Genomic DNA, 27,306 nt, shown 5'->3' with positions numbered 1-27,306 from the left:
GAATCATTCAGCCTATATTGTCCTGTGGGTTTCTTATTCTAGACATAGCATTGCTTATTTAAGAACTTTGAACATAATAATTTCTTTGTTTTACTTATTTTTGCCTTGCTTCTGTTTTGTAACCGAGATGCCTCCCAGAAGAAAGTCCCTTTGATAACATTACTAATATAATGAAGATAGATCGAGGCCCTTGTTCTTTGTTATGTCAACGCATGGACCCTGGTCCAAGATGGACCCTGGTCCATCTTGTACGCCATTACTCTGTGATGAGGCTCAACCGTCTGCATCGACTGTTCCAAGAGCCGAGTGCATTCCTGCAACGTCCAGAATCATGACGCCACTAGAAGGATCCTTCGTTGTTCGCAACCCGCGTGCAGTGAAGCAAAAAGCCCAGTCCTCAGGTGTGCAAGTAACCCATGAAGTATTGTACTGCTATCTTTTTTTTATGTCACTTGATTGTTTATTACTACATTTCAATCCTGTTTGTGTGGCAGGTTCATCTGAAGCTCCAAAAAAAGGGAAAAAGCTAATCACACCTTCTGTTGCCCCTCTGCCCAATGATAAGAATACAGTGTCTGAACCTTCTGTTCAAAAAATCCCTAAATATCCATCTGAGAAAAAAACTAAATTGTTTGAAGTCTATGTGATAGTCGCTATAGGAAATAGAGATATTGATGTTCGCTCATGGGAACCACTAGAAGAATTTGTTAGAATGGAATGCCTCAAGGGTTTGTTTGCCCTTGAAAAAGGAGGTACTCTAAATCACCTCCATTTCTAGATGGTGATAACTATCATGGCTCCTTCACTCATTAGTATTGGTAAAACCATTAGATGATACCTAGGATGGGAGTTTTCTAAACCAGAAGGAGCCATAGTCATGTGCAGAGGGCTATGACAGATTCGAATGCACACATTCAAAGGCATTGTCGGTTATTGCGTGAAAGATCTTCACAAGGCACACTTCAAATTCTTCTCGCACAATGTATCAGCAGAAGAAATAACTAGAGGCAGACAACTTTATGCACTGTACGGACAGGCTGATCTTAAAAACAAAATTTGTTTGTCTCCTGTTAATCTTTTTGAGAGAGCCTATGTTTTTATGGACAACTATGTATTTAACAAGCTAGGTGCATCACTTGAAAGCACACTTTTGAAAATGATACACACAGGCAAGTACTACCCTACTGCGTCCTAGATAATTCCAAAGACAGGAAATGGGATGAGCAGGAGGAGGTCAGTAGCGATTTGGAAAGTAATGAAATTGCCTCACCTAACACAATGTATGGAAATAAATGAGATTTTTTTTGCAGAGAGAACCCAGGTGGTAGAGCGAGATATTTTGAACCATTGTACCAACATCCAGATAGTGATGAAGATGAAAATCCCAGGAATGAACAAACAGATGTTGACATGCAGCGCCCGGGAGTCAAAATAACCCTATTATTGTAGATGATAATGATGGAGGTTCTGAAGCAGCAAAGCCAAATTACAATCAATCTTATCTCTCTATTTATGAGAAAACATATAACTTCAAAAAAGCTATTGTGGATGGTGAAGAGTTTATCCCACTATCACCTTCGGTTTGTAAATATGTTGGGCTTACAAAGCAAGAGGGTTGTTTTCTCTAGTCATTTTTATCTTTGGTTTGTAACACTCTGGTTTTGCTTTGGAGTTCGTTTGTAACTTACTATGCTTTTCACAACGAAGATAACTTTGATGCTGTCCTCTTCAATATGATCAACAGTTTTCAAACTATGTATTTCTCTGAATTTTCTTGTATTTTGGCTCGTCGATATAATATAATATGCAGTTCTTTGTTTTTGACTTTCGTCTCTCATTGGTTTTAGAACCTTTTGTTTTCGATGAATGTTCAGTAAATTTATTTTTTACTTTAGTATTAATTTGAAATCTTTCTTTATCAAAGTCACAATACATATAATTAATTAATTATATGCACCCACAATGATTTTTTTCTCCGCTTGAATTAAATAGATGGGAATATGCTAAAAAATGCAAGCCATGCCTAAGGTGTTAACTTTTTTTTAAAATGAAGTTTCTTTTCCTAGCATCGATGAATCCAGAAGTTGTTTGAACATGTACGTGTCTTCGTGCATGAGTCAATGATATTCAACAAGTTGGGATAATTTCGATTAGGAGAGCAGGTCTGAAGAGGGCCAGCCATTACTGTGCAGGTTTGAAGAGGGCCAGCCATTACTGTGCAGGACAATCTCTCTCTCTCTCTCTCTCTCTCTCTCTCCCCCTCTCTCTCTCTCTCTCTCTCTCTCTCTCTCTCTCTCTCTCTCCAATAGGTCCAAGAGGAGAGCACAATCTCCCTCTCTTTTTTGCATGTCTCTCTCCAGTCCTACCTACAACGGTGAAGTGTGCACATTCTCTATCTGTCTCTTTATGTCGTCAGAGGTTTGCATATTGATTGCAAGACAAAGAGAGGTTTGTGTGCACGTTCTCAATCAATTTCTCTCTGTCATGAAGGGGCAGGACATCAAGATGCTTGGGAGCCTAAGGTCACACATCAAATAACTAATGCCCACAAAAGTGGACATTAATTATTTAATGCACCCATGATAAAAAGCATTATGTGATGTGTACTAATAATTATCTCCAATGGAAAAAGCAGGTCCTAGTGGTGAGATAAAGACACATATGCAATTCTTGATAAAGACACATATGCAATTCTTTACAAGGTAATCATAATTTCTTTTTTACTGCCCCAATCTGTCATGCATAAGAATAAATATTTGAAATAAGTGAAGACACATATGCAATTCTTTACAAGGTAATCATAATTTCTTTTTTACTGCCGCAATCTGTCATGCATAAGAATAAATATTTGAAATAAGTGCATTTGGGTGGGTAGGACTTGCTTTCTTGGAGCCTCACTAGCTCACTTTCAAAAGTAAAATAAAATCGCAAAGAAATAAGATAGTCCTTATAAAGTTGAAAATATGGTTGGGACGGGCGCTAAGCTTTTTAGAACTTCAAATATTCTGCGCGCACGGGCACACACCAGAGGGTGCAGCCCATGGCATCGACAACCCCGCCGACCGGCACGAGCTCTCGGTGCTGTGTGACGTCCAGCTGGCGGTCATCGTCTTCTCCCATTCGACGTTTATTTTTGAAGAACACTAAAAGCGCTTTTAGTGTTAATCAATGAAAACTTTGTGTCAATTAATTTAGCTAAGCCCTGGGTGGCTAACATGCTCTTTTATACATTTATTAAAACTAATTATTAAATTGATGGCCTCTTTATTCAATTCCAATCCCAATGGACTCCCAATTTCCTAATCATGCATCAAAATGAGATATTGCACAAACATTTAAAAAAAGAGTTTGTACTCATAAATGAATAATAACTCTCATTGCACTCCTCTAGCCTTCAAGCTCTATAACATTATATTTTTCAATCAATACATATTCATGTCGTTCAATCACATTGTCTCTTGCGTAAAGCTTACTTGGGTTTGAAGGGTCTCTTTAAAACCTTTCATCGTTTATCTCAAGCTTAAGTGCACTCAACATCAAATCTTGAGATCTCATAAATGATATAAGCCTAAGTGGAGTTACTAGTTAGCATGGTACTTTTCATCCATTCCACTAATTGCAACAAACCTTTTCTCCATTTGATTTACTAATTTTGCAAAGTGCATGCCTTTTATCACCAATAGGGCTTGGGAGAAGATTAGCCTCCATAAACAGAGAAAGCTATTTTAGCATTAGTATCCAAGATCATGCTTGTTGTCAACACATGATGCGAGTATGAGAAATCTTGACTTAATTATGAGATTTAATATCCATTCTCCCTAACCCATCAATCTACTTAGGTATGCCTAGCTTGGTCCAAGCTAGCGTAGCACAAGGTCTTCTCCCTTACACCCCTTGCCATATAAAGGTCTTCATTAACTTAAGAATTTAACTCTAGTGTTCAAGGTCAGAGTATAGAGGTGGACATAATCCATCAAGAAGGTATTCAATGTTATAATTCTAGAATGAAAAGGCAAATGCACATTGTTTCATTTTTGGAACTAATTATCTGTCTACCTCTATTAGCTAGTCAACCAAGTCTAATATATATCTCATGCTTTCTTGTTTTTGTTTCTTTTAGTACATGTGAAATCTTGAAAGGATATCAGGAATCAATTGGAAGGACACAAACAAATGGAAACATGATCCATAATCGAGAGGTGAGGTCATATTGTTCAAATTATTGTCCACATTACTAAGCTTAGGTTGTGTGATAAAATGCTATAAGTTTTGTGTGTATGTTTGTGTGGAGCACTTGGGTAGTGGTTTTATGTATTGGCCTTCTAATCAAGTGCCATGCTTTCACTTTGTGTGTGTGTGTGGAGTGCTTGGGTAGTAGTGGTATTATGTATTGGCCTTATAATCAAGTGCCATGCTCGGACTTTGCTACCATTATATACATTTGATGTGATATTAAAAATATTATTCATTCTCCTTCTCTCTCTCTCTCTCTCTCTCTCTCTCTCTCTCTCTCTCTCTCTCTCTCTCTCTCTCTCTATGTATGTATGTATGTGTGTGTGTGTGTGTGTGTGTATCTCTCTCTCTCTCTCTCTCTCTCTCTCTCTCTCTCTCTCTCTCTCTCTCTCTCCAAATATGTACATATACATGTATGTATGTATGTGTGTGTGTGTGTGTCTTTGTATATACGTACATGTACATGTACATGTATGTATGTATACATATGTGTGTGTGTGTGTGTGTGTCTTCCTATCGCCCATGCGTGACGTGCCCTCACACGGCACCGTCACACGCCGGTGCCGTGCTCTCACGCCCCCCCGGCCCACACCCCCCGATCTTGAGGCCACCTTTACCATGAACACAATCTCATATGTGATGAATACTTCTAATATTTGTAAGAAGCACCTTGTCTAAAATTTGAACTAGTTGCTCTTTGGTATAATTTTTGCTAGTACTTTACTTTCTTCAAACTTGTTCATTACGACAAGCTTAGTTTGTATGATAAGATGTTAGAAGATGATAGATATATACATATATACATACATATGTATACATATATATGTACATATGTGTGTGTGTGTGTGTGTGTTTATTCACTTGCATTCTTTCCAGTGTTTATTCACTTGCATTTTTTACAGTTTTAATGTCTTTTTCAAGTTTTACTATCTGTATGGAAAAAAAAGAGTTGGGGCAGACTGGGGAGTCTTGTGATAACTCCCCGGTCTACCCCAGCTTTTTTTTCATGCAATGGGATTGCTGCTTAGCAATGAAAATAGCAACGAAAAAATGTTGCTATAGGCAGCGAAATATCGGTTGAGTAGCAAAAATTTTGTTGTTATTTTCGTTGTTGGGCAGTGATCCCATTGCAGTGAAAATAGCAGCATTCTTAGCAGCGAAATAGGCCTGACATCTTTGTGCCCTGGTTGTTCTAAAAGCACGCTACTATTTTCACTGCTAGACCCTCATTCTGTTGTAGTGAAGCACGAGGGAAAGGTTGGAGGGTGGACGAAGTCTCTAATCCATGCCTCCAGCAAAATAGTTCATTATCCTCTTTGATACGGGCAACTCGGAGAATGCCATCTCTCTGCAGTTGGCTACTAATAAGATGGGTTGTACCTTGGTATTACACTATCTAGGTTTGGATGGGTTTACACACAGGTATATCCACACACACATTACTCACAAAGCTCCATATTGTGAGTTTCATGTTCAAAAGCCCACATTTCACTAAGATTTCATTGTTTCATCGCTTTTGGGGTGGCATGATTCTTGACATCCAATGGTTAAATTTGTGCCCATCCTAGGACACCTTGACCGTTCTTGATGGTTTACTTGAGTCCATCATAATTCACCAAGGATGGGAGCATTGTTTGAATTTCAATCATTTCACATGTCATAGGCCCATGTCACAGGTACCACTGACCAATCAGAAAATGAGCTGAGTGTGTGTTGATATATGAACACACTCAACAATCTACTGTTTAACCAGAAACACCCTTAGAGAGATGGTTGGCACATATCCTTCCACTTTTCTAAGACATTATGTTTAGAGATGAACTCCCCCCCTATGCTCCCACTCATTCATATTGAGGGTCATCACATTGATTTAGCCCCTGCTGAGATAGAGCCACTTGGTAAGTTCCCCTATTTCCTATCCAAGAAGGGATTGGAGGGTGAACTGTAACAATAGATTTTCCTATTTTTCTAGGCTAGATTTATCCACCCATCATTCTCATCATTTGTTGCACCCATCTTATTCGTGCAGAAGAAAGACAACATTTCAAGTTTATGTGTGGGCTATAGGGCAATGAATAAACTCACCACCATCAAGAATAAGTTCCCAATGCCTAGGATTAAGTACAATCTGGAGCATCTCAATGGTACTAAGTATTTTTCTAAAATATATCTCATGTAGCAAGTCTAGATTTCTTAGGCTAATATTCCAAAGATGACTTTTCAAACCGAGTGTGGCCATTATGAGTTCGTGGTGATGCCATTCGGTCTTACCAATGCACTACTGACATTCAATAAAATGATGTCTTGAGTGTTCATGGATCTCATTGGAAAGTGTTTATTCATCTTTTTAGATGATACACAAGTATCTTTTCTACCATTGCACAATAGCATGGGTCGGACGTGAAGGAGGTCTTGTAACTTTTTCAAGACAATGAGCTCTATATCAATGAAAAAAATAGCATATTTGATCTCTTTGATTAACTTCAAGCAAGGAGATTGATCCATAGACATAACTCTAATAATTGGCTATAACAACCGCTTTAGCCCCTAATGCAACTCCAATCAAGCCCCAATCATGTGCAAGCTTCCAAATACCTACTGTTAGCTCAAGCAAGGAGAGTGATAATTGGTTATAATAACAACCCCTTTAATACACTTTCTAGTGCATCCTAAATGCCAAGTTGCTTAGAGGTACCGCACTTGTACAAGCAGGGAAAGGGCGAGTTTTTCTAGTAAATACCCTACCTTCACCATTAGCTTTTCCTTACCTCTAAACACATGGTGTGTAGAGCGTGCAACTTTCCTTGCCTTTAAACACATGGTGTGGAGAGAGTGCAAATTTGCTTGCTTCTAAACATACGGTGTGGTGGAAAGAGTGTGGACTTCCTTACCTCTAAACACATGGCATGGAGAGAGTGTGGATTTCCTCCCCTATAAACACATGTTGTGGAGAGAGTGCGGATTTCCTTGCACATGTTGTGGAGAGAGTGTGGCTTTCCTCCCCTCTAAACACATGGTGTGGAGAGAGTGCATATTTTCCTCCCCTCTAAACACATTGTGTGGAGAGAGTGTGGCTTTACTTTCATATAAGATTCCTCGTAGAACTCTAATAACCCTAAACAAGGGTGAAAAATGTAATCTCTAACCTAAGAGAGGGTTTCAAGTTCATGTTTTGTATACTTGTAGAATAAACATTTTTCAAAGTGATTGACTTATATAAGGATGTATATTGATGTATGTATGCTAATGGGAGTTTATAAATATACGCTTTTAAAAATACTAAGCTCGAGTAAATTTTTATTACCCTTTTCTCATACATGGATATCGTACGCAAGTTTTCTACGTGAAATGGCCTTGAGAACACCTTTTGCTAGGCATAAATTATTACTACATGACTTTAAATAGTAAAAGGAAATGCAAGACTTTAAATATTAAAAGGAAAGCATCTTAGAGATGCATCATGTGATGTGTACTATCATCTCAAATGGTGAAAGCACAAAATGTAGTGGTTCCTCATGTGGAGATAAAGATAAATGTGCAGTTAAGATCAATGAAATCCCTACATGTGGAGATGTACATGTGCATTTCTTTATTGAGATCAAGGAAATCATACTTTATTTAAAGCCACGCTCTATCGTGCATAAGAATAAACCTTTGAAATAAGTGTGCTTGGTGGTTTGATAGGACTTTCCCCCTTTATTTGAGCATTATTTATCTATTTCACTTTAAAAAATCAAAGAAAATCATATGAAATAACATAGTGGAAACAACCTCAGAAAGTTTAAAAATTTTTGAGTGATGATTGGTTCTTTTTTCATTCATAATGCCAAGTTTGTGCTTTATATCTCAAATCATTGTCAAAGTTTATGATTTCCAAGAATATGTTGTTTTTAATTAAGAGTCATGTAACATAACTAGTGAGACATAGTTCAATAAATCAAACGTAGCCTTATTTTTAAGCAATAAATTTTAAAAGGATACGAGTGATTGAGATTTCATGTGGTTGTGCTTGTGTTAATGATAATGTAATAAACTATTAATTTGATAGGTAAATTTTTTGAAGAGCTAAAAATATTGGATTTTTATAAATAAATTGATGGATTTTACTTTAGATTTGGTAGTTTATTGAATGTTAAATTTTAGGTGTAATTTACAAAAGGAACCAAACATTATTTTCCCCCCTTAAAAGGTTAAAAAATCAAGCTAAAGAATAACATACTTTATATTAGGGCTTGATGGGGAGCATTGGAAACTACGGTGTTGCTTAATAAATATTTAGGAGTTGCGACCATGCGGTGTTAGCATTGACGTATAGTTAGGCTCTAGATGAGGTGTTAGCATTGACATATAGTAAGGTTTTCCATGTCCTTAGTGTTAGAGTATGTGATGAAGGACATGTTTGGAGCAATGCGACGAGGGGGCTGGTATTGTGAATGTCTTTAGAAAAATGCCAAATGGTTGGGTAATATTACATGGTAAGGTGAAATATTTGGCATCTTCAAAAGATTCCCTCAAAGTAAAGGTGATTTTTAAGAAAATTTGAAAAACACTTTACTCACATGAGTCAAGGAGTTAATAATAATATAAAAAGTGGCTCAAATTTTGGGTACAAGTACTCATACAAGGAAATTAAAAATGCATCCAGGTTTCATAATTCTCACAATAATTCGATGAGTCAAATTTTTAGCTGAATTAACATTTTTAAATAATTCTTCACTAGAGAAAAAGTTCTATACATATTTATCATGGCTAAACAATACATTATCACAATTGAGCTAACATACTCTCTGTTCACCATTGTCTACACCGTGACTTTCCTAAAAATTATTACTTGAATCCCTAGATAGCATAGATGAAGCATCTTCCTCTAAGCTACATATAACATCATTGTCTTCATCAAAGTGACAACCTAAACTTAATAAAACTTCAAGTATAATCACCTGGTATAGAATTTGATTACATAAATTAAAGCTTTTTTAAAAGCTTTTCAAAAATCTTCTCCTTTATCTTTAGTTGACTTTGATCTTGTTAGAGATCTTGTCAGAGTGAAATTATGAACAAGTAAACCAATCATTTTTATGTTGTTGGTCCTAGATCTATTTTTCTTTAGCAAAAAATATATATAAGTCCTTCTTTAAGGTCATTAACCTTATGTTGAACATACGTCTTAGTAAACACAACCAATATATATATTTATCCTTTTATATTGTTGATCCTACCTAGGTCTATACTTCTTTAGCTATATATATATATACATACATATGTCCTTTTCTAAGGTCATTAACCTTATGTTGAACATAAGGTCATTGACCTTATGTTGAACATACATCGATCATTAACCTTATAATGAACATACATCTTAGAAATCACGTTCAATATATATTTTCTTATATTGAACATATGCCTTACTTCACTCATTCAATATACATTTTTTCAACAATTTGATGATCAAGAAATTCAAAGACTAAAATTTAGTGTACAAGTGTGCATTTCTAGACATTGCTACATTGTAACATGGTTAAGAGGGGTTCCAACTATTCTTGTAGACCTCAAGATTGGGGAATGCAATTCTATACAAAAATGGGCATGCATAGCTTTCGCCAGGGGAAGGGGGAAAGGAGGGGGGACATGGGATTTGTTAGTCATGTACCCATCATTCTTCTTTGTAGAGGTCATATTGTTATATTTCAAGAAGCTAAAGTATATTCATAATTAATATTTGAGTCAAAAGGCATGATGTGATACAATGAGTATTCAAGGTTAGCCCATGAGTCATCCAAAGGAGATAGTGCATCGAGAACTAATTTGTGATCCTTAAAGTCTAGCATCAATCTCTTTCTCATCTTTTCTATCCTTTCAATTTATCAAACACATCGAGCGAGCTTCTATATATCAATTTCTCATCAAAACCAATTGTTGATACTCTCAAGGTTCTCATATGTTCATACTTTAGTTGGGGTCTTGACAGATTTCTCAAAATGGCGATACTTTATATGTTCTTATTATGTAAAATTGACAAGTAGTTCCTTCTAACATGCCGTTTCCTTCTAACATGCCGTTTCATGGTAAAATTATTGTCATGGAAGCATCTTATAAAAGAAAAGAGTAACCTTTTGAGTGATGGATCTACTTAAGGCCACGACAAACCTTGCATAAGAATGCTTGATCAAAATGACTCAAAGAGACATAGATGGTGTGTACACGTGCCTAATGTGGTGGAGTTATTTATCTCAATTTTCATGATATGTTGATATAGAACTCACATTTTCATAATTAAGAGTCCAAACCTTTCTTTCTTACTTATGACAACCATTTCTAGGGGATATAGGATGTGGCATCTAAATCTCCTTTTTCGCTCCTAGCTATGTGATCTAATCATTTACCTAATCCTAGATGTATGGTTGATCATATATATGTGATCATGCATTCTTGTTTTGAATATATGGGTCTAGCTAGGGAGGTGATTTAGAGTCCGTGGCTTTCGCTTTAGGCTCTAGCAAGAATTTTTTGGATTATGTTTCTTAATCAATCGATTGTAAAAATAAGAATATTTTATTATTTTATTAAATTTGTACCTATAATAATTAGAGTATAATGATTAGTAAATTTACATAGTCAATATATGTAAGAGTGGAAGGAACACAACCTTTACAACTTGGCTTATTTAATGATATTATAAAGGGAATCTTTAAGGAGAAATGTTCGAAATTCCCATCCAATCCATAGTAGGTCCATTTTACCTCTAAAATGTTTGTGTAATGTAATTACAAGAACAATGTAAGCCCATTCAATCCATAGTAGGTCCATTTTACCCCTAAAATGTTAGTGTACTGTAATTACAATGGTCTCTAGCCATAAAAGTCTTTACTCAATGAGGAAAGAGTAGGACATGGAAGAGGGTAGTGTAGGCGTGACATAATTCCAAGAAAAGATTATAGTTCAACCAACAATGTGAGTCTCGAGCTATTTCCATTGTTTAAATTATCTATGAATACAGGGTCTATGAGTCGAGTCGCCCATTGCCCATGCCTCCAAAGAAGAGGTATTGGGTTCAAGTAGAAATGGCATCTAGTTTCTATACCCATACTACTTAGTACTAATAAAAAAACGTCAATTCAGAAGGTTAGAGAATATTCCTTGGTAATTGAACACCACATCTTCTCTTAGAGGGAGGAGTTCTATGCCTTAATCGGACCGAATGTAACGGCCTAACAGGCCTAACAGGGCAAATCGGCCCATGTGAAGAGCTCCGGTCCTTTAACGCAGACGTGGAAGAGAATTAGCGACAAGAAGCCACCAGCTTTGTCCTGTTGAGAATATAAGGGGCAGGAAGGGCTTTTATATTCTGCGCGCACCAGAAGCGCACAAGAGGGACGTGCAGCTTCCGCTTGTTTTGCTTGTTTTCTTTCTATACTTTTGGTGAGTGATGGAGAGCCAACGACATCAAGCAGCAGCAGCAGCTCAGTCCAGCTGCCATGGTGCAGGCGGCGGCGGGAGCAAGCTGCCCATGGCCATCCGGCGCATCGAGAACCCCTCGGACCGGCAGCTAACCTTCTCCAGGCGTCGCGTCGGCCTCCTCAAGAAGGCTTACGAGCTCTCGGTGGTGTGTGACGTCCCGCTAGCGGTCATCGTCTTCTCCCCTACAGGCCGGCTCTCGGAATTCGGCAGCCCCAGGTAGGCTCTATTTTGCCGCTTAACTCTGTGTGTGTGTCTGTGTTTTTTTTATAAATAAAATAAATATAATAATGGTGTGTTTTTTTAAATATAATAATGCTACAACTTTGTGCCACTTTTTAACTGTGTGCCTATTTTTGTTTGGGGGACCTGTGTGTTTGATTGTTGTGGTTTGTTCGGTGGCTCGACCATATTATTTATGCAGGATCTTCAACCACGTTGCTTTTGCCAATTAAAATTGACATTTCTAAGGTTTGGGTTGCTTCTATTTTAGCTCTAAATCTTTTATAATACCTTCCATTTGTAGCATGTTAAAAAACACATGTTTCACGGAGCAGTCCCTCTCCGGCCTCTCCATCTCCCCTTTCCCTCATTTCTAGTTCTTGTTTTTCATGCACATTATCTCTCTCTCTCTCTCTCTCTCTCTCTCTCTCTCTCTCTCTCACATTCATTTCCACGCATCTGGTTCATTTTCCTGTTACTCGTTTACCTCAAGCGCATGCTCTCTCTCTCTCTCTCTCTCTCTCTCTCTCTCTCTCTCTCTCTCTCTCTCTCTCTCTGCCAGCCACATCTCAAAAGCAAAGATTATACTCCCTCATGTAGTTGGCTTCTTGAGCTTTTGTGTAGCAACGCAGACATCGTCGAAGCCCTTTCTCTCTCCGAGACCCTAACAGAGAGGTCCCCACAGGAACAAACGCCCCCAGCCTCGATCTCTCTTGATGGTCTCCTGAAGGGAAATCGAGTATGATTTCTTCATAAAAATGACCTATTGTAGCCATAAATTTTGGCTAATCTCCACTTAATTTAAGCTAAGTCTTGTCAATGCGCACACGATTGTTAACCTTATGAGTGCACAAGTAAAAAGTCAAAACGTATATAGTTATGAATGTCTAAGGTTGCAAAAAAATCTAAGCCATTAATTAATGGTACATCTATGTAAATAAGTTTGGGCTACATAGTCAGCGAAGTGCATGGATAGTCAGCAAAGAGTTAAGATTTTCGACTTTAAGTGTGCTTTATTGCTTTGTGGATTGACCGTTTTGCTTATTTATAAGATCTTTTCGTTTGATTTCTCTCTTTCCTCTTTTCTCTCATAAGTTGTAATACACTAAGATACTTTACTAATCATTATGTTATAATTATTCTAGGTAAATTTATTAAAATAATCAGATTTTCTTATTTTTACAATCGATTGATTGAGAAACATAATCCAAAAAATTCTTACTAGAGCCTAAAGCTAAAGCCATGGACTCTAAATCACCTCCCTACCTAGACCCATACATTCCAAAAAAGAATGCATGATCACATATATATGATCAACCATACATCTAGGATTAGGTAAATGATTAGATCACGCAGTTAGGAGCAAAAAAGGAAATTTAGATGCCACATCCTATATCCCCTTGGAAATGATTGTGCATCCAATATCCTTTTCTACCCTCATGAAAAGGCACTAATTCCCATGTCTTATTTGAGTCCAATTCATCCATGGTGTTTTCCCAATGTACATGCCCAACATCCTCAAAACATGTGGGTTCAACTTCTTGCATAACTTTTTCCATGTATGCATAATGGTGAGCTATATAGCCATCATACATCAATCTATGAACAAGGTTTTTGACCTACGTGGTCTTGGATCTATCCTTGGTATCCTTACGACTACCTTAGCCTTCCTTACACTAGGTTTCTTGATAGATGGAGTCCCAAACCCCTCATCAAGGCTCTGATCTGAGCCACTAGACTCTCCATTAACATACTAATCCTCTACAAGAGGACTCTCTTGATCCACTCAATGACTGTATTGCTGACCTGTATTCTATGTAACCACTTACTCCTGTGCATCATCCCCAATTGAGTCTTTTACAACATCGTACCAACTACTCATCTCATTAAGGAAAACATCCCTACTCACTCTCATCTCAAGTGTGACATGGTTGTAACCTCTATACCATTTTGCTCTAGGGAGTAACCAATGAACACATATTTTTCGACCTTAGCGACCTCCACTATCATCAATGATTTTCCTAGTGGTCAACGCTCGGTTGCACTCTTCCAAGGCTCTAGTTTTCATGGCTCGAAGGCAAAGTTTCTACTTATACTTGAAGGGAATGATCTTGCCGAGATTGTTTTGAGTAACTATTGGAGCCCTCCTCAAACAATTGATGTGGACAACCTATTGCTCTTATTACTATTGGAGTAACTATTGGAGCCCTCCTCAAACAATTGATGTGGACAACCTATTGCTCTTATTACTATTGGAGTAACTATTGGAGCCCTCCTCAAACAATTGATGTGGACAACCTATTGCTCTTATTACTATTGGTCCCCTATTTGCAACTTGGCAAGCTAAGATTATAGATTGGACACAACAAGATAAAGCTACTCAAAGACATATTCTTTCATATCTTCATGATTCACTTATGCTAAGTGTGTTCCATATTTCACACTCATATGACTAATGGTAGTATCTAGTTTCCAATTATGAGAAGAAGTCTCCCACCTTAAACCACATGCTTCACATTCTTTGTTTGCTTTCCAAACTGACATGCTTCACATAATTTATGCATTCCATCTACCTTACACTTTGGCAAACCTGTAACAATTTTTGAATTCTACATAGACTTCAATCATTGCTCATTCACATGACCAATATGTTTGTGCCAAATATCTACATCAGCCACCACAACATCTGCACCTTGTGCAAATGTAACAGCTTTCACCTCATCCATGCTTACATCCAAAGTAAACATTATGTCCACTCTTTTTCCCTTTGTTGTAACCCATTAAAATTTGTTTTTGAAGTCCTCAACGTAAAATTTCTCAGGGTTAAAGTGTACCTACAAACCCTTCTCAACCACTAAACAGAAACCAAATTCTTTGTTATGCTAGGCACATGAAGTACATCAACCAAGTACCTCATCTTGCCATCCTGCGTAGCCAATGGCACATTCTAAATATGAGCCGTGTTATCCTCCATCTCCACATAACCTGTTTTTTCTAAATTTTTGATATCTCTAAAAACCACTCACCACCATGATAAGTCATGTGGTTATTATAGAGGCTCCCAAATCCACACATCATCATCGTTTGTGGATACATCTGAAGTCCCTAAATTTAACATGTGTTACATAACAAACAACTGCTCACATCTATCTTCAGCCGGTTTGCTTGAAGATGCAGTCTTCACCCAAAGACTTCTCTTCTTTGATTAACATAGACACACCAACTCTCAAAAATTGGGAACATTCTCTCTTCCAGAAATAGAGGGCTTTAATGGATTTTATTCTTTGCCAAGCACATTCAAGCAGACGCTCACCAAGTCATCATCTTCCACAGAGACATTAATAGATCTAAGGGATTCAACAATACCGTTGATCTTCAATTTATACTCATTGATAGACATGTTCTTCTTCTCCATTGTATGCAGTTCATGCTTTAGCTACAACTTCCTTGCCTTTGTGTTTGTCTAGAGCATCTTCACCAAGTTTTGCCATGCAACTGCTGGAGTGTTGACATCCTATATATGCCCTATCATAGTGTCTATCATACTAACTAAAAGCCAATACATGACTTTTCTTGCACCCTGCTTCCAGTCTTTGAACACCTTTATCTTTGCTAGAGTTCTCTTTAGGTAATTCCATAGGCTCCTCATTGTCACCCAAAAGCACTTCCGCCACCACCACCATAAGTTCCATACATACCTCTTGGCATACCTCCATACATACCTGGCTACATACCATAGCTCCTAGTCATACCCATGTTGGGTACACCCATCATGGAATGAAAGACAGAGTCTTCGCCAAAGTAACTAGGATGAGAAGTATTAGCGAGGTTTCCATAGGTAGGTGGGGGAAAAGAACAAGAAAAATCAGGGTATGGCTGAAAATTTGGGTGGATGGGAGCCGAATGTTGAGGCTTAGCTTTCTTCTGAGACCCTTGCTTCCGTGGTTTAGAATCAGCTTTGAAGTTTTGTGGAAAACTTGAGTCTTTTGCGAGTTCCATTAATCCCTCCATCAAGCTCTGCATCTTTGCTTCATAGGTGGCATCATTATCTTCAAACTCAGGCATATCGGGAGGTATTTCTTGCTCGCTTTCTTGGTCTTCTTCAAAGTAGTCATTCTCTTCTGAAGATAGATCCTTCATCTCCGCACTAGTTCCAGCCATATTATTAAATGTCTCGACCACAGGCTCGCCCTCTTGAAAAAGTTGACGATGTATCCCAACAATTGAACCTTGAAATTGGCCTTCGGAAACTTGATGGGCGGTGAGCACAACTTAATCACACTTAAAACTCTTTATGAAGTGGAATAATAAACTTGGACGAAGAAGAAGAAAAAGAGGTGGAGCTAGAGCGCTCCTACACAAGAGACCAATAGGCCGCAAAGCGTGGCGCCCCCGTAGGTATTTATTTATCACTTGAAGTCGGCGTAGCCCTTGTACAACTTCCGAGAAGAAATCTCCTTGCTTCACGTAGAGGAGTCTTCTTGAAACTTTCACTCAGATTTGTGTTATGTTGATACACAAGAGCCTTGGCCCCCTTTTTATACAAGTTTGGGGTGAAAAACATAACTTTTTCCCTTTTAAATTTTTTTTTACGAGTGCTTTTCCCCTTTGTTGAAAAAAAACTCTTCAAAGGTTTTTCTCTCTCTTCTTTAAAAAAATATATTTTATTATACGACAAATGCGTTTTTGATTTTTCAATGCTGCTTTCTCTTGCGTTTGGCTGCTCGTCATTTCTCTTCTGCGTTTTGAGGGTTCGTAGCTGTGCGCCGGCTGGACTGCTCGCCATTTTGTGCTACAGTCAACCACCTCTGCCATGTCACTGCTTGTGCCATGTCAGCCGCCATGTCACCTGGATGGCCTCCATTTGTTGCTGACTAGGCTACGCTTGGCCACCTCAACATTGTGACCCGGCTGCCCCCTTGTGCGCTACATGGCTACTACCTAGTTACGCTGCATGGCTTGCTACCCGCGGCTGCCCACTTGGTCACCCCACACTGTCCCTTAGCTGCTTTTCATTCAGTTACTTGGGCTGCATTTTGGGTGGCCCTAGGGTAGCCCTTGAGCTGCTCTTAAGTGCCCAACAACAAAGAAGAGATCTCAGCTGTTGTACCCAAAAACACATACATGCACATGTACAAACATATGAGCATGCACACACATGTACACACACACACCAAGCATGTATCTGCACCCACACACGTGTACAAACTTGCACATGCACATACAGAGTAAAACATGATCAGTGAATGTTAAACATGCTTAAACATAATCACAATACTTAAAAAAAGAGGTAAAATACTCAGTCGTGTAACATGTTGGGCACTGTAGTAGCCAAGGAGAAGGAGGCAAGTGAGCAAGCAGCATTGCTGGCTACAAGGAGAAGGAAGGGACAGTAAACGGAGCTCATCCCAGTAGCCCTACGCACGTACAAAATGCCAGTTCCTGAAGCCATCAAACTCAAGGAATAGCTTAGATAGCTGTTAGAACAAGGGTTTGTAAGACCCAGTGTTTCACCTTGGGGTGTGCCAGTTCTCTTTTAGAAAAAGACAGATGGAACGCTAAGACTCTGTGTGGACTACAGAGGTCTCAATCAACTGACAGTTAAGAATAAGTATCCTATCCCCAAAATTGATGAGCTTCTGGATAGGCTAAGTGGAGCCCAGATCTTCACAAAGATAGATCTCAAATCAGGGTATTATCAGATCAGGATTAATGAGCAAGATATCCCGAAGACAGCCATCAATACTCGGTATGGGCATTATGAATTCACTATCATGCCGTTTGGATTGACAAATGTCCCATCTACAGTCAATCGATTAATGCAGGACATTCTTAGAGAATACTTGGATGATTTTGTTCTTGTTTTCTTTGATGATATTCTGATTTACTCAAAGAATGCAGCTGACCATGAAGCTCATGTCAGAAAAGTTCTCGAGATTCTAAGGAAGCACCAACTCTTTGCAAAAAAGAGCAAATGCACTTTCTCTGTCGACCATGCTGAATACTTGGGCTTTCTGGTATCAAAAGATGGAATTTCTCCAGATTTCGCTAAAGTCCAAGCAGTCATAGATTGGCCTGAACCAAAGACAGTGAAAGAAGTCAGAGGATTCTTGGGATTGACTGGTTTTGGTATGGAATTTTTATACCAAAGTATGCTCTCATAGCTTCCCCTCTGATTAATCTTCTCAAGAGAAGAATATCCCGTTTCAATGGTCTGCCAGGTGCCAGAGTGCTTTTGATAAGTTGAAGACCGCCTTGGTAACCAATCCCATTCTAAAGTTGCCAGATTTCTCTCTACCCTTTGAGGTAGTAATTGATGCCAGTGGTTTGTCCTGGGAGGTGCACTCATGCAGGAAGGTCATGTAGTGGCCTATGAATCTCGAAAACTCAAAACGCAAGAGGAATTATCTATCCATGACCTGGAACTACTTTCAGTAGTATATGCCCTGAAGTTGTGGAGACATTACCTATTGGGTCAAAGATTCACTTTGATGAGACAGATCATCGGAGCTTAAAGTGGATCTTCACTCAGAAGGATCTCAACATGCGCCAAAGACGGTGGATGCAGACCCTGCAGGAATTTGATTTTGAAATCAAGTACCGCCTAGGCAAAGAAAATGTGGTAGCAGATGCCCTCAGTAGAAAAGCCTCCTTGCTTGCAATTATTGTAGTGTCAAATCCTTTGATTATTGAAGCAAGAGAGAAGATCATGCAAGATAGATTCTTTGGTCCTATTTCTACCCTACTTATGCAGAAAGCAAAACTCCACAGGAGTTGAACCGAGTTCAAGGGTATAGCCTGGATGATGGAATTATGTATTATAATCGCAGGCTATGCATTCCCAATGATGAGGGAAATAAGGGTCAAATTTTGAATGAAGCCCATGACAGCCTTATTGCAGGACATCCAGGTTTCATCGAAACCTACATGTCTGTGAAGAAAAGCTTCTTTTGGCCTAGTCTAAAAAAGGATGTACTTAATCATGTCTGTGAAGAAAAGCTTCTTTTGGTGGCCTGGTCTAAAAAAGGATGTACTTAATCATGTATGTCAATGTCTGACCTGTCAAAAAGTCAAGGCCGAGAGAGTAAAAATGCCTGGGAAGTTACATCCATTAGACATCCCCTAGATGAAGTGAGAATGCATCACTGGATTACCCTCAGTGCAATCAGGTTACAACTCCATCTTCGTAGTAGTTGATCCATCTGATATTCCAGTAAAAGAAACCTACACTACAGTGGATGTGGCCAGAGTGTTCCTCAAAGAAATCTTCAGATTGCATGGCCTACCCCTAGAAGAATAGTAAGTGATCGAGATCCCAAATTCACATCAAGATTTTGGACTGCATTTTTTGAAGCAGTAGGAACTTTCTTGGATCTCAGCATAGCTTACCACCCCGAGACCGATGGTCAAACTAAAAGGGTGAACCAAGTAATTGAAGATATACCTCGGTCATGCTGTGGTAGGGAACCCAAGAAGTGGCTAAGCTATGTGCACCTAATCGAGTTTGCCTACAATGCTTCTTATCACCGAAGTATTGGGATGAGCTCTTTCAAAGCTCTGTATGGACAAGATTGCTTAACTCCATTAACTTGGTCCGACCCATTGATTAGGGTCGAGATGTCAAGACAGATGCTTGATGACATCGAGCAATAGATGCAGTCAATTTGTAAAGTTCTAAAAGCTGCCCAAGGTAGACAGAAGCAGTATGCAGATAAAAAGAGGTCAGACAGAAAATTTGAAGAAGCACATATGGTCTTCATTCAAGTACACCCCAAAAGAAGTTCTCTATCTCTTGGGAAGTACAAGAAGTTATGCCCCTGATATTGTGGACCATATTTGATTACAAAGAAAGTAGGTGACTTAGCGTACGAGCTCTTCTGCCTCCTCATCTCAAAGTACATAATGTATTTCATGTCAGCCTTCTTAAAAAGTATATACCAAGCCCGAATCATGTGCTTGATGTGATGAAATCTTAACTTCTTCAACCCAAGGGCAGATGGAACTCCAACCTGAAGAAATCCTTGATGTTCGAGAAAAGGTGCTCAGGAACCGAATTCTGAGAGAATTATTGGTCAAATGGAAGTTCTATCCTTTGAAGATGCCACCTGGGAGAAAGAAGCCGAGCTGTTGTTGCGAGATTACCCCCAGTTTGCGAGATGAGGACATCTCCTGTTTTTCAAGTGGGAGAGAATGTAAGATTCCTCCCCAGCCTCTCAAGATGTCTAGTATCTTCCCCTGTAATCAAATCCCTCTTCAGAAATATAAAAGATCTTATTTCTACCTGTTTTGGCCTAGAGAGAGAAAATATTCTAGAGAGAGGTTATTCAGATTTTGAATATTTTTGAATGAAAAAATATCTCTTCTTATTAAAATAAGTTCCCCTGAAATAAAAGTTCAAAAAGATTTTCAAAAGGTGCATTAGAAATCAAGTATAATCTGTTCAAGAGGCCTTATCCTAGGGGTGGTCCAAATTTTTTGAAAATTTTAAATTAAGGTTTTGAGGGACCAATCACATTCATCCAAATGTGTGGAGAAGGTAAATAGAAGTAATAAAGAAAATCCCCCCAAAAATGAGTAAATGCTCACATAAGATGAAGAGTGGACTAAGGACCAAAGGAAATACTAAAAAATGAAATTTTGACACCTCACAATGGGAATTCCCCCCTCATAAAGGAGGCGCCTATTTCAGATGTGTGGTGGAGTTTTAAATTATCAAAAATTGAGATATTTCATCTCTCCTCTCTCCTAATTCAAGTCTAGTTCCAAAAAGTAAGCTAAACTGACTCCAAAATGGTCAAAAATTGACCAAACTAATCTGAAAAATTCTAGAATAAGTTTGCTTGGTTAAAAACTCACTTTTTCCTATAAATAGAAGCCTCCCCCTTTGTTGAAGCTTAATAGTGTTTTATGCACTGTTACTCTACTCCACCCCAGAGCCAAGAACTGTGAATTTCTTAATAATTCACTAGTTTTTGACCTTTCCCTCTTCTAAAGAACTGGTGGCCACTCTTGTTGCAAACAAGAGTAGATCCCTCCAACCATCAAGCCAAAGGAAAGCTCCCAGATTTTTTTGTAAGTTAGAAATCCTACTTTTTCTTATTCTTTAATGGTTTTCTTTTTTTTTTTTGTTATGTTAAAATGATAAACAGATGCTATGCCTTGTTGGAAAGGCTTTCCCCCTCTCTTCTTTCTTAAATTCATCCCTTCTTTATCCTAGTTAAGTAATCTAATTGTTGGGATTAAACTTTTCATATTATTTCTCTTTTAAAAGTGAAAATTGATTAGTTTAGAATGCTTTAAACCAATTGGGGTTAATTTTTAAGTAATTTCAGGATAGAAAAATTAAAAAATGGTCAGCCATACAAAGGAGGTTATGGCAAAATTTTCTTAAAATTTGTGAAATAAGTTTTACCTTTTATTATTCAAAAAGAGTAATCCCCCTCGTTTGTGTATTCTAAAAGTATTATTTTCATTCTATGCATAGAAAAATGCATAGTAGAAATATTTTATTACAAAAGTTTTATTTCTATTAGATTTAAATTCTATGCATAGAAAGATGCATATTGATTATTATTTTTATTATAAAAGAGTGATCTTCATTAGATTTAAATTATATGCATAGAAAGATGCATATTGATTATTTTTTTGATTATAAAAGAGTGATTTTCATTAGATTTAAATTCTATGCATAGAAAGATGCATATTGGATATTTTTGTAATATAAAAGTGTTACTTTCACTAATATTGATTTTTATGCATAAATAGATGCATTAAAGAAATTTTTTATTATAAAAGTGTTACTTTCACTAATATTGATTTTTATGCATAAATAGATGCATAAAAGAATTTTTTTTATTTAAAAGTGTTACTTTCACTAATATTGATTTTTATGCATAAAAGTATTTTTTTATTATAAAAGTGTTACTGAGATGTGATATGAATGGATGTGATGTGATGTGATGTCAAATGGATGTGATGTGATGCGAATTGGGATAGATGTGAATGAATGAGATGTGATGTGATGTGATGTGATATGATGTGATATGATGTGAATCGGGATAGATGTGAATGGATGTGATGTGAATCGGGATAGATGTGAATGGATGAGATGAGATGTGAATGGATGTGATGTGATGTGATGTGAATCGGGATAGATGTGAATGGATGAGATGTGATGTGATGTGGATCGGGGTAGATGTGAATGGATGAGATGTGATGTGCATGGATGTGATGTGATGTGATGTGAATCGGGATAGATGTGAATGGATGTGATGTGATGTGATGTGAATCGGGATAGATGTGAATGGATGAGAAGAGATGTGAATGGATGTGATGTAAATTGGGATAGATGTGAATGGATGTGATGTAAATCGGGATAGATGTGAATGGATGTGATGTGATGTGGATATGGATAGATGAGAATGGATGAGATGTGATGTGAATGGATGTGATGTGGATCGGGGTAGAATTGAGTGGATGAGATGTGATGTGAATGGATGTGATGTGATGTGGATATGGGTAGATGTGAATGGATGAGATGTAATATGATGTGATGAGATGTAATATGATGTGATTGGATGAGAATGGATGAAAGACGATAGGAATACATATGATTGGATGTGGATTAAGCAAAGTAAATTGATGTAGAATAATGTGGAATAATTTAACGAGAAATTATGTGGAACAATGTGGAAAGATGAGAGTTCGTTAGAAACTGTATTTATGACCTGTTTTTAAATGACTATTTTATGTCAAGAATGCTCGGAAAGGATTTTGACCATCTTGTGAACGAGGTTGTGGAGACCAAATTGATAAAGTTGCAACAGCTGACGAAGACTCAACGGAGGACGTCTCGCGTGGCGAGGTCGGCCAAGGTCTTGACCAGCCTCGGTTCGATATAAACGGTGAGCTTTCGGTGCGGTGGATGAGGAACCAAGGAAGCGGCCTATGAGTGAAGCGCTAGGTGACCTGCGAAGGATCCTAGAGGGTGCTGACCATACGGTGCTGACCATACGGTGCTCGCGCTCTGGGTCGTCGAAGATACCCACCCGTGCATCGAGGAAAAAAATGGAACAAGGTGTTAGAGTTGTTTTCTGAACTCGGGCATGGATTTGGTTGACTAACCTTGCTGGTCCTCACGGATGAGTCCATGGCTCTTTTATATGGATCTGTTGGTTGATCTTGTTGATCTTCAATGGAGAGTCCATCTGGATTTTTATAAGTGAATATATTTCCGGGTACTATGAGCTAGGAACTATTGAAAAGGCCCCTGAGTGAACACGTGGTGAGCGTTCTAGTTGCCAATGATGCCATAGGTACAACGATGAAGGATTGATTAGAAATTAGAATTCAAGTTAGATATTTTGGAGGATTATGAGATAAGTGATACTAGGGTTTCATTAAAAGATTATTTTAAAGAGAGCTGAATCTGTGAAAAGGGCAATTTCATGTTGGGTGTGTAAGTGGTGTGAGTATCTTGAACTTTGCCTGAAGCGCCGGCTAGGGGGCCTGGGAACTCTTTTTCCTGGTACCCGGGACAAAACATAACCAAATTCCTAAATGGATCCTATCACTACAGTGGTTGGGTTGTTGGCCAACCCATGGGATTGGATGGGGTTAGGTTGGACTGATGGATCCCTAAAATGAGACTCAATTCTGTTAAGTTACGATAGTTGAAGTAAATCCCGGATAACCCTTGTTCTATGGAAAAGAATCAACGGCTATGCCTCTTGATGAAGAAAAAAGCATTGGACTCTATGATCCAAGTGCAAGTCTTTTCCTTGATCTGATCATGTGACTTACGGGTTCAGTCGGATCAGTTTGGTTAGTTAAGGATCTTAACTATGTTAAAATAAAAATTATCCTTGAGGAATCGCGCGTGTTTTATGGGGGCGAGGGAAGTTTTTCCGGGTTCGGTTTTGGAAAAACCAAGGGATTAGTCTCTTGTCCTCCGGATATCTGTGGGTGAGGCCCCGAGTGAGAGGTTTTGCCCTGTGCAAGATGCGCTACTTCCGCTGCTTGCACCCTCGATTTTGTTGCGCACGGAGCGGGCAGAGATCTTTCATGGCCCAATTTGGCGCATAGCTGGAGGATGGTGCAAAGAACCAAACTCTAGAGAATTGCAAAAATTAGGTGCATGGCAACAAGTTTGATCAAATCCTCCAACAGGTAGAAGTGAAGAACCTATCTCTAAGAGGAATTTAAAGAATATTTCTTGTAGCTCGACAATTTGACAGATTTGCACAATATGCTAGGGATTGAGAATTTCTCAAATTCTCCTTGCATAGGTAGAATTAGGAAACAAGGTTTGTGATGGGAGAAGCTTAAGGTTAGAGCAAGATGCCTATATGGTTTGTTTCACTAAAAAATCAACACATTTTGAGAATTGAGCAAACTTGGAGAGTAGTAATTTTTTGTTTAAAATGATTAAGGGATAATTACGTGTATGCTTAAGAATTTATAGAGAGGGATCATGGCTCTAATACCATGTTGAGATATCAATCATGGTTGAGCTCATGGAGGATCAAAAAGTATGATAATCATGATTATGCATAGTAATTAAGATAATAAGCAAGATAAGATTAGACTACTATACTAATGATGATTTAGCACAAACCAAGATAATCTAAGTTGCCATAGAGATAATCCAAGTACATTCTTTTTTATCTCTCATGGAGCTCCCAACTCTTTTAAGTTTGCATGAATATCTGGCTAGGGGGCTTGGGAACTCTTTTCCCTGGTACCCAGGACAAAACCTAACCAAATTCTTAATTGGATCCCATCACTACAGTGGTTGGGCGGTTGGCTAACGGATTGGATCCCATCATTTTCTACTTAGAAAAACGGATTTGCGTTAAACTTCCAATAGCAAAGTTTTAACAGTCTCTCTCTCTCTCTCTCTCTCTCTCTCTCTCCCTCTGAGGATCTCTCTGCTTTAGCTTCTTCCTCTTCTTAGCTATGGAGCCTTTGCAAGCTGTGTGTGTAGCCCCTTGTGAAGCTAGAAAACGGAAGGTTGATTTACACATTCGTATTCCTCAAGAGTATGGCAGCTCTAAAAAAACCCATCCTACTAATGCACAATCTGTCCAAGCTCGTAGGATAGCTAAGGAGAAAAATGTAGATCTTTGGGTTGATGGGCATCTCTATCCAATTGACCCTCCATTAAGAGCAAACCCTCCTTTCCATCTTTTATGCAATTTGTTGGTGAAGGAGAGCTTGGCTTGTTAGGATACTGCAGCAGAAGATTGACTACAAGTGGAGCTTGGCAAACCCATATTCTCCAATCTCAATTGCAAGCATCACAATAAATCAAGAAATCAAGTTTTATCAGAGGAACACTGAGTTGCTGATAAGAAGAGCCCCTTTTGCTTGCACAGTGAAGGAGATTCTATAACGATATAGAACAGAGTTCCGTGTGCAGGGGATTGCCCTTGAAGCATTGTAAGAAGCCTCCGAGGCTTACCTTGTTGGGCTTTTTGAAGACACCAACCTCCTTGCAATACATGCAAAGAGGATTACCATATCTGCCAAGGACATGTAACTAGCTCAGCGCATTCGAGGAGGTGAGCTAGACACAATCTAGAGATCTTAGATGTTAACCTTCTTTTTGAAGCAACTCTTTTGTTTCAAACCCCCCTTTGTAACAAGCCTATCTGGCTTTCATTTGTAACCTTCTGATAGTTAAAATTTTAAGTTTTTCTTACAATGTCTCGGTATCATCATGTTTGTTTAACATGGAGTGTCTATCATGTGCCAGTTTGTCACCCAAGGCATCAGAAATGCTCCTGGAGGAGTGAGGAAGCTATGCCAGAACAGTGCGAATTCGACCTCTGCACCAACGACGATGTAGGCTCAAAATTTGCACTGTTCTGGCACTTCTCCCCTAGCCACTTAGGATCATTTCTGATGCATTTATAATGAAGTTAAGCACACCAATTGTGAGAAACAGTAGTTTACAAGATAAAAACACCTTTAATCATGTGTGAAAATACAGTGTTTATCATCCAATGCATCAAAATTCCTCCTAGTGGAGGACTGGGGAAGCTATGCCAGAACAGTGCGAATTTAGGCTCTGCAGAGCAGAGCGGCGGCGATGCAGGCTCAAAATTTGCCGTGTTCTCGCACTGCTCCCCTAGCCACTCAGGATCATTTCTAATGCATTTATAATGAAGTTGAGTACACTAATTGTGAGAAACAATAGTTTATAAGATAAAAATAGCTTTAATCATGTGTAAAATTACATTATTTGTCATCCAATGCATCAAAATTGCTCCTGGAGGACTGGGGAAGCTATGCCAGAACAGTGCGAATTTAGGCTCTACAGTGGCGCTGTAGGCTCAAAATTTGCACTGTTCTGGCACTGCTCCCCCAGCCACTCAGTATCATTTCTGATGCATTTATAATGAAGTTAAGTACATTAATTATGAAAAATAATAATTTATAAGATAAAAATACCTTTAATCATGTGTAAAAATACATTATTTGTCATCCAATGCATCATAATTATCCTAGAGGGCTAGGGAAGCTATGCCAGAACAGTGTGAATTTGGGCTCTGTAGCAGCGGTGCACAGGCTCAAAATTCGCACTGTTCTGGCACTGCTTCCTCAGCCACTCAGAATCATTTCTGATGCATTTATAATGAAGTTGAGTATACTAATTGTGAGAAACAATAGTTTATAAGATAAAAATGGCTTTAATTATGTGTAAAATTGCATTATTTGTCATCCAATGCATCAGAATTGCTCCTGGAGGACTGGGAAAGTTATTCCAGAACAATGCGAATTTAGGCTCTGCAGCGGCGCTGCAGGCTCAAAATTTGCACTGTTTTGGCACTACTGTCCCAGCCACTCAAAATCATTTCTGATGCATTTATAATGAAGTTGAGTACATTAATTATAAAAAATAGTAATTTACAAGATAAAAATACCTTTAATCATGTGTAAAAATACATTATTTGTCATCCAATGCATCAGAATTGCTCCTGGAGGGCTGGGGAAGCTATGCCAGAATAGTGCGAATTTGGGCTCTACAGTAGCGGTGCAGGCTCAAAATTCGCACTTTTCTGGCACTGCTCCCCAGCTACTCAGAATCATTTCTGATGCATTTATAATGAAGTTGAGTACATTGATTATAAAAAATAGTAATTTATAAGATAAAAATACCTTTAATCATGTGAAAAATACATTATTTGTCATCCAATGCATCATAAATGCTCCTGAAGGGCTGAGAAAGCTGTGCCAAAATAGTGTGAATTTGGGCTCTATATAGTAGCGGTGCAGGCTCAAAATTCGCACTGTTCTGGCACTCTCCCCTAGGCTCCGAGGGTCATTTCTGATGCATTCACAAAAACATTGATGGTACAAACTAGAAAAAATAATGATATACTTGATGAAAAT

At 38.4% G+C, this 27,306-nt stretch overlaps 1 protein-coding gene across 3 annotated transcripts in view; it reads left to right on the top strand.

Annotated features, from left to right (window-relative positions):
- Nucleotides 1-11,358: 11,358 nt before the first annotated feature.
- The window catches only part of LOC147637432 (MADS-box transcription factor 23-like), an 83,062-nt gene continuing 67,114 nt past the window's right edge, over nt 11,359-27,306 (top strand). Inside the window, exon 1 of one of the 3 annotated variants that reach the window (XM_086799228.1) lies at nt 11,359-11,907. In XM_086799228.1, coding sequence (XP_086655354.1) covers nt 11,660-11,907 — 248 coding nt within the window. In that variant the 5' untranslated portion in view covers nt 11,359-11,659. The remainder of the gene's footprint in view (nt 11,908-27,306) is intronic. The other 2 variants (XM_086799229.1, XM_086799230.1) reach the window with 2 other exon arrangements.

This window comes from Cibotium barometz, chromosome 6 (assembly GCF_041138505.1).
Source record: "Cibotium barometz isolate CiBa-2024 chromosome 6, ASM4113850v1, whole genome shotgun sequence".
NCBI classification, from domain to species: Eukaryota; Viridiplantae; Streptophyta; class Polypodiopsida; order Cyatheales; family Cibotiaceae; genus Cibotium; species Cibotium barometz.
Note: the sequence above shows the minus strand (reverse complement) of the source record. Positions and strands in the feature narration are given on the sequence as shown.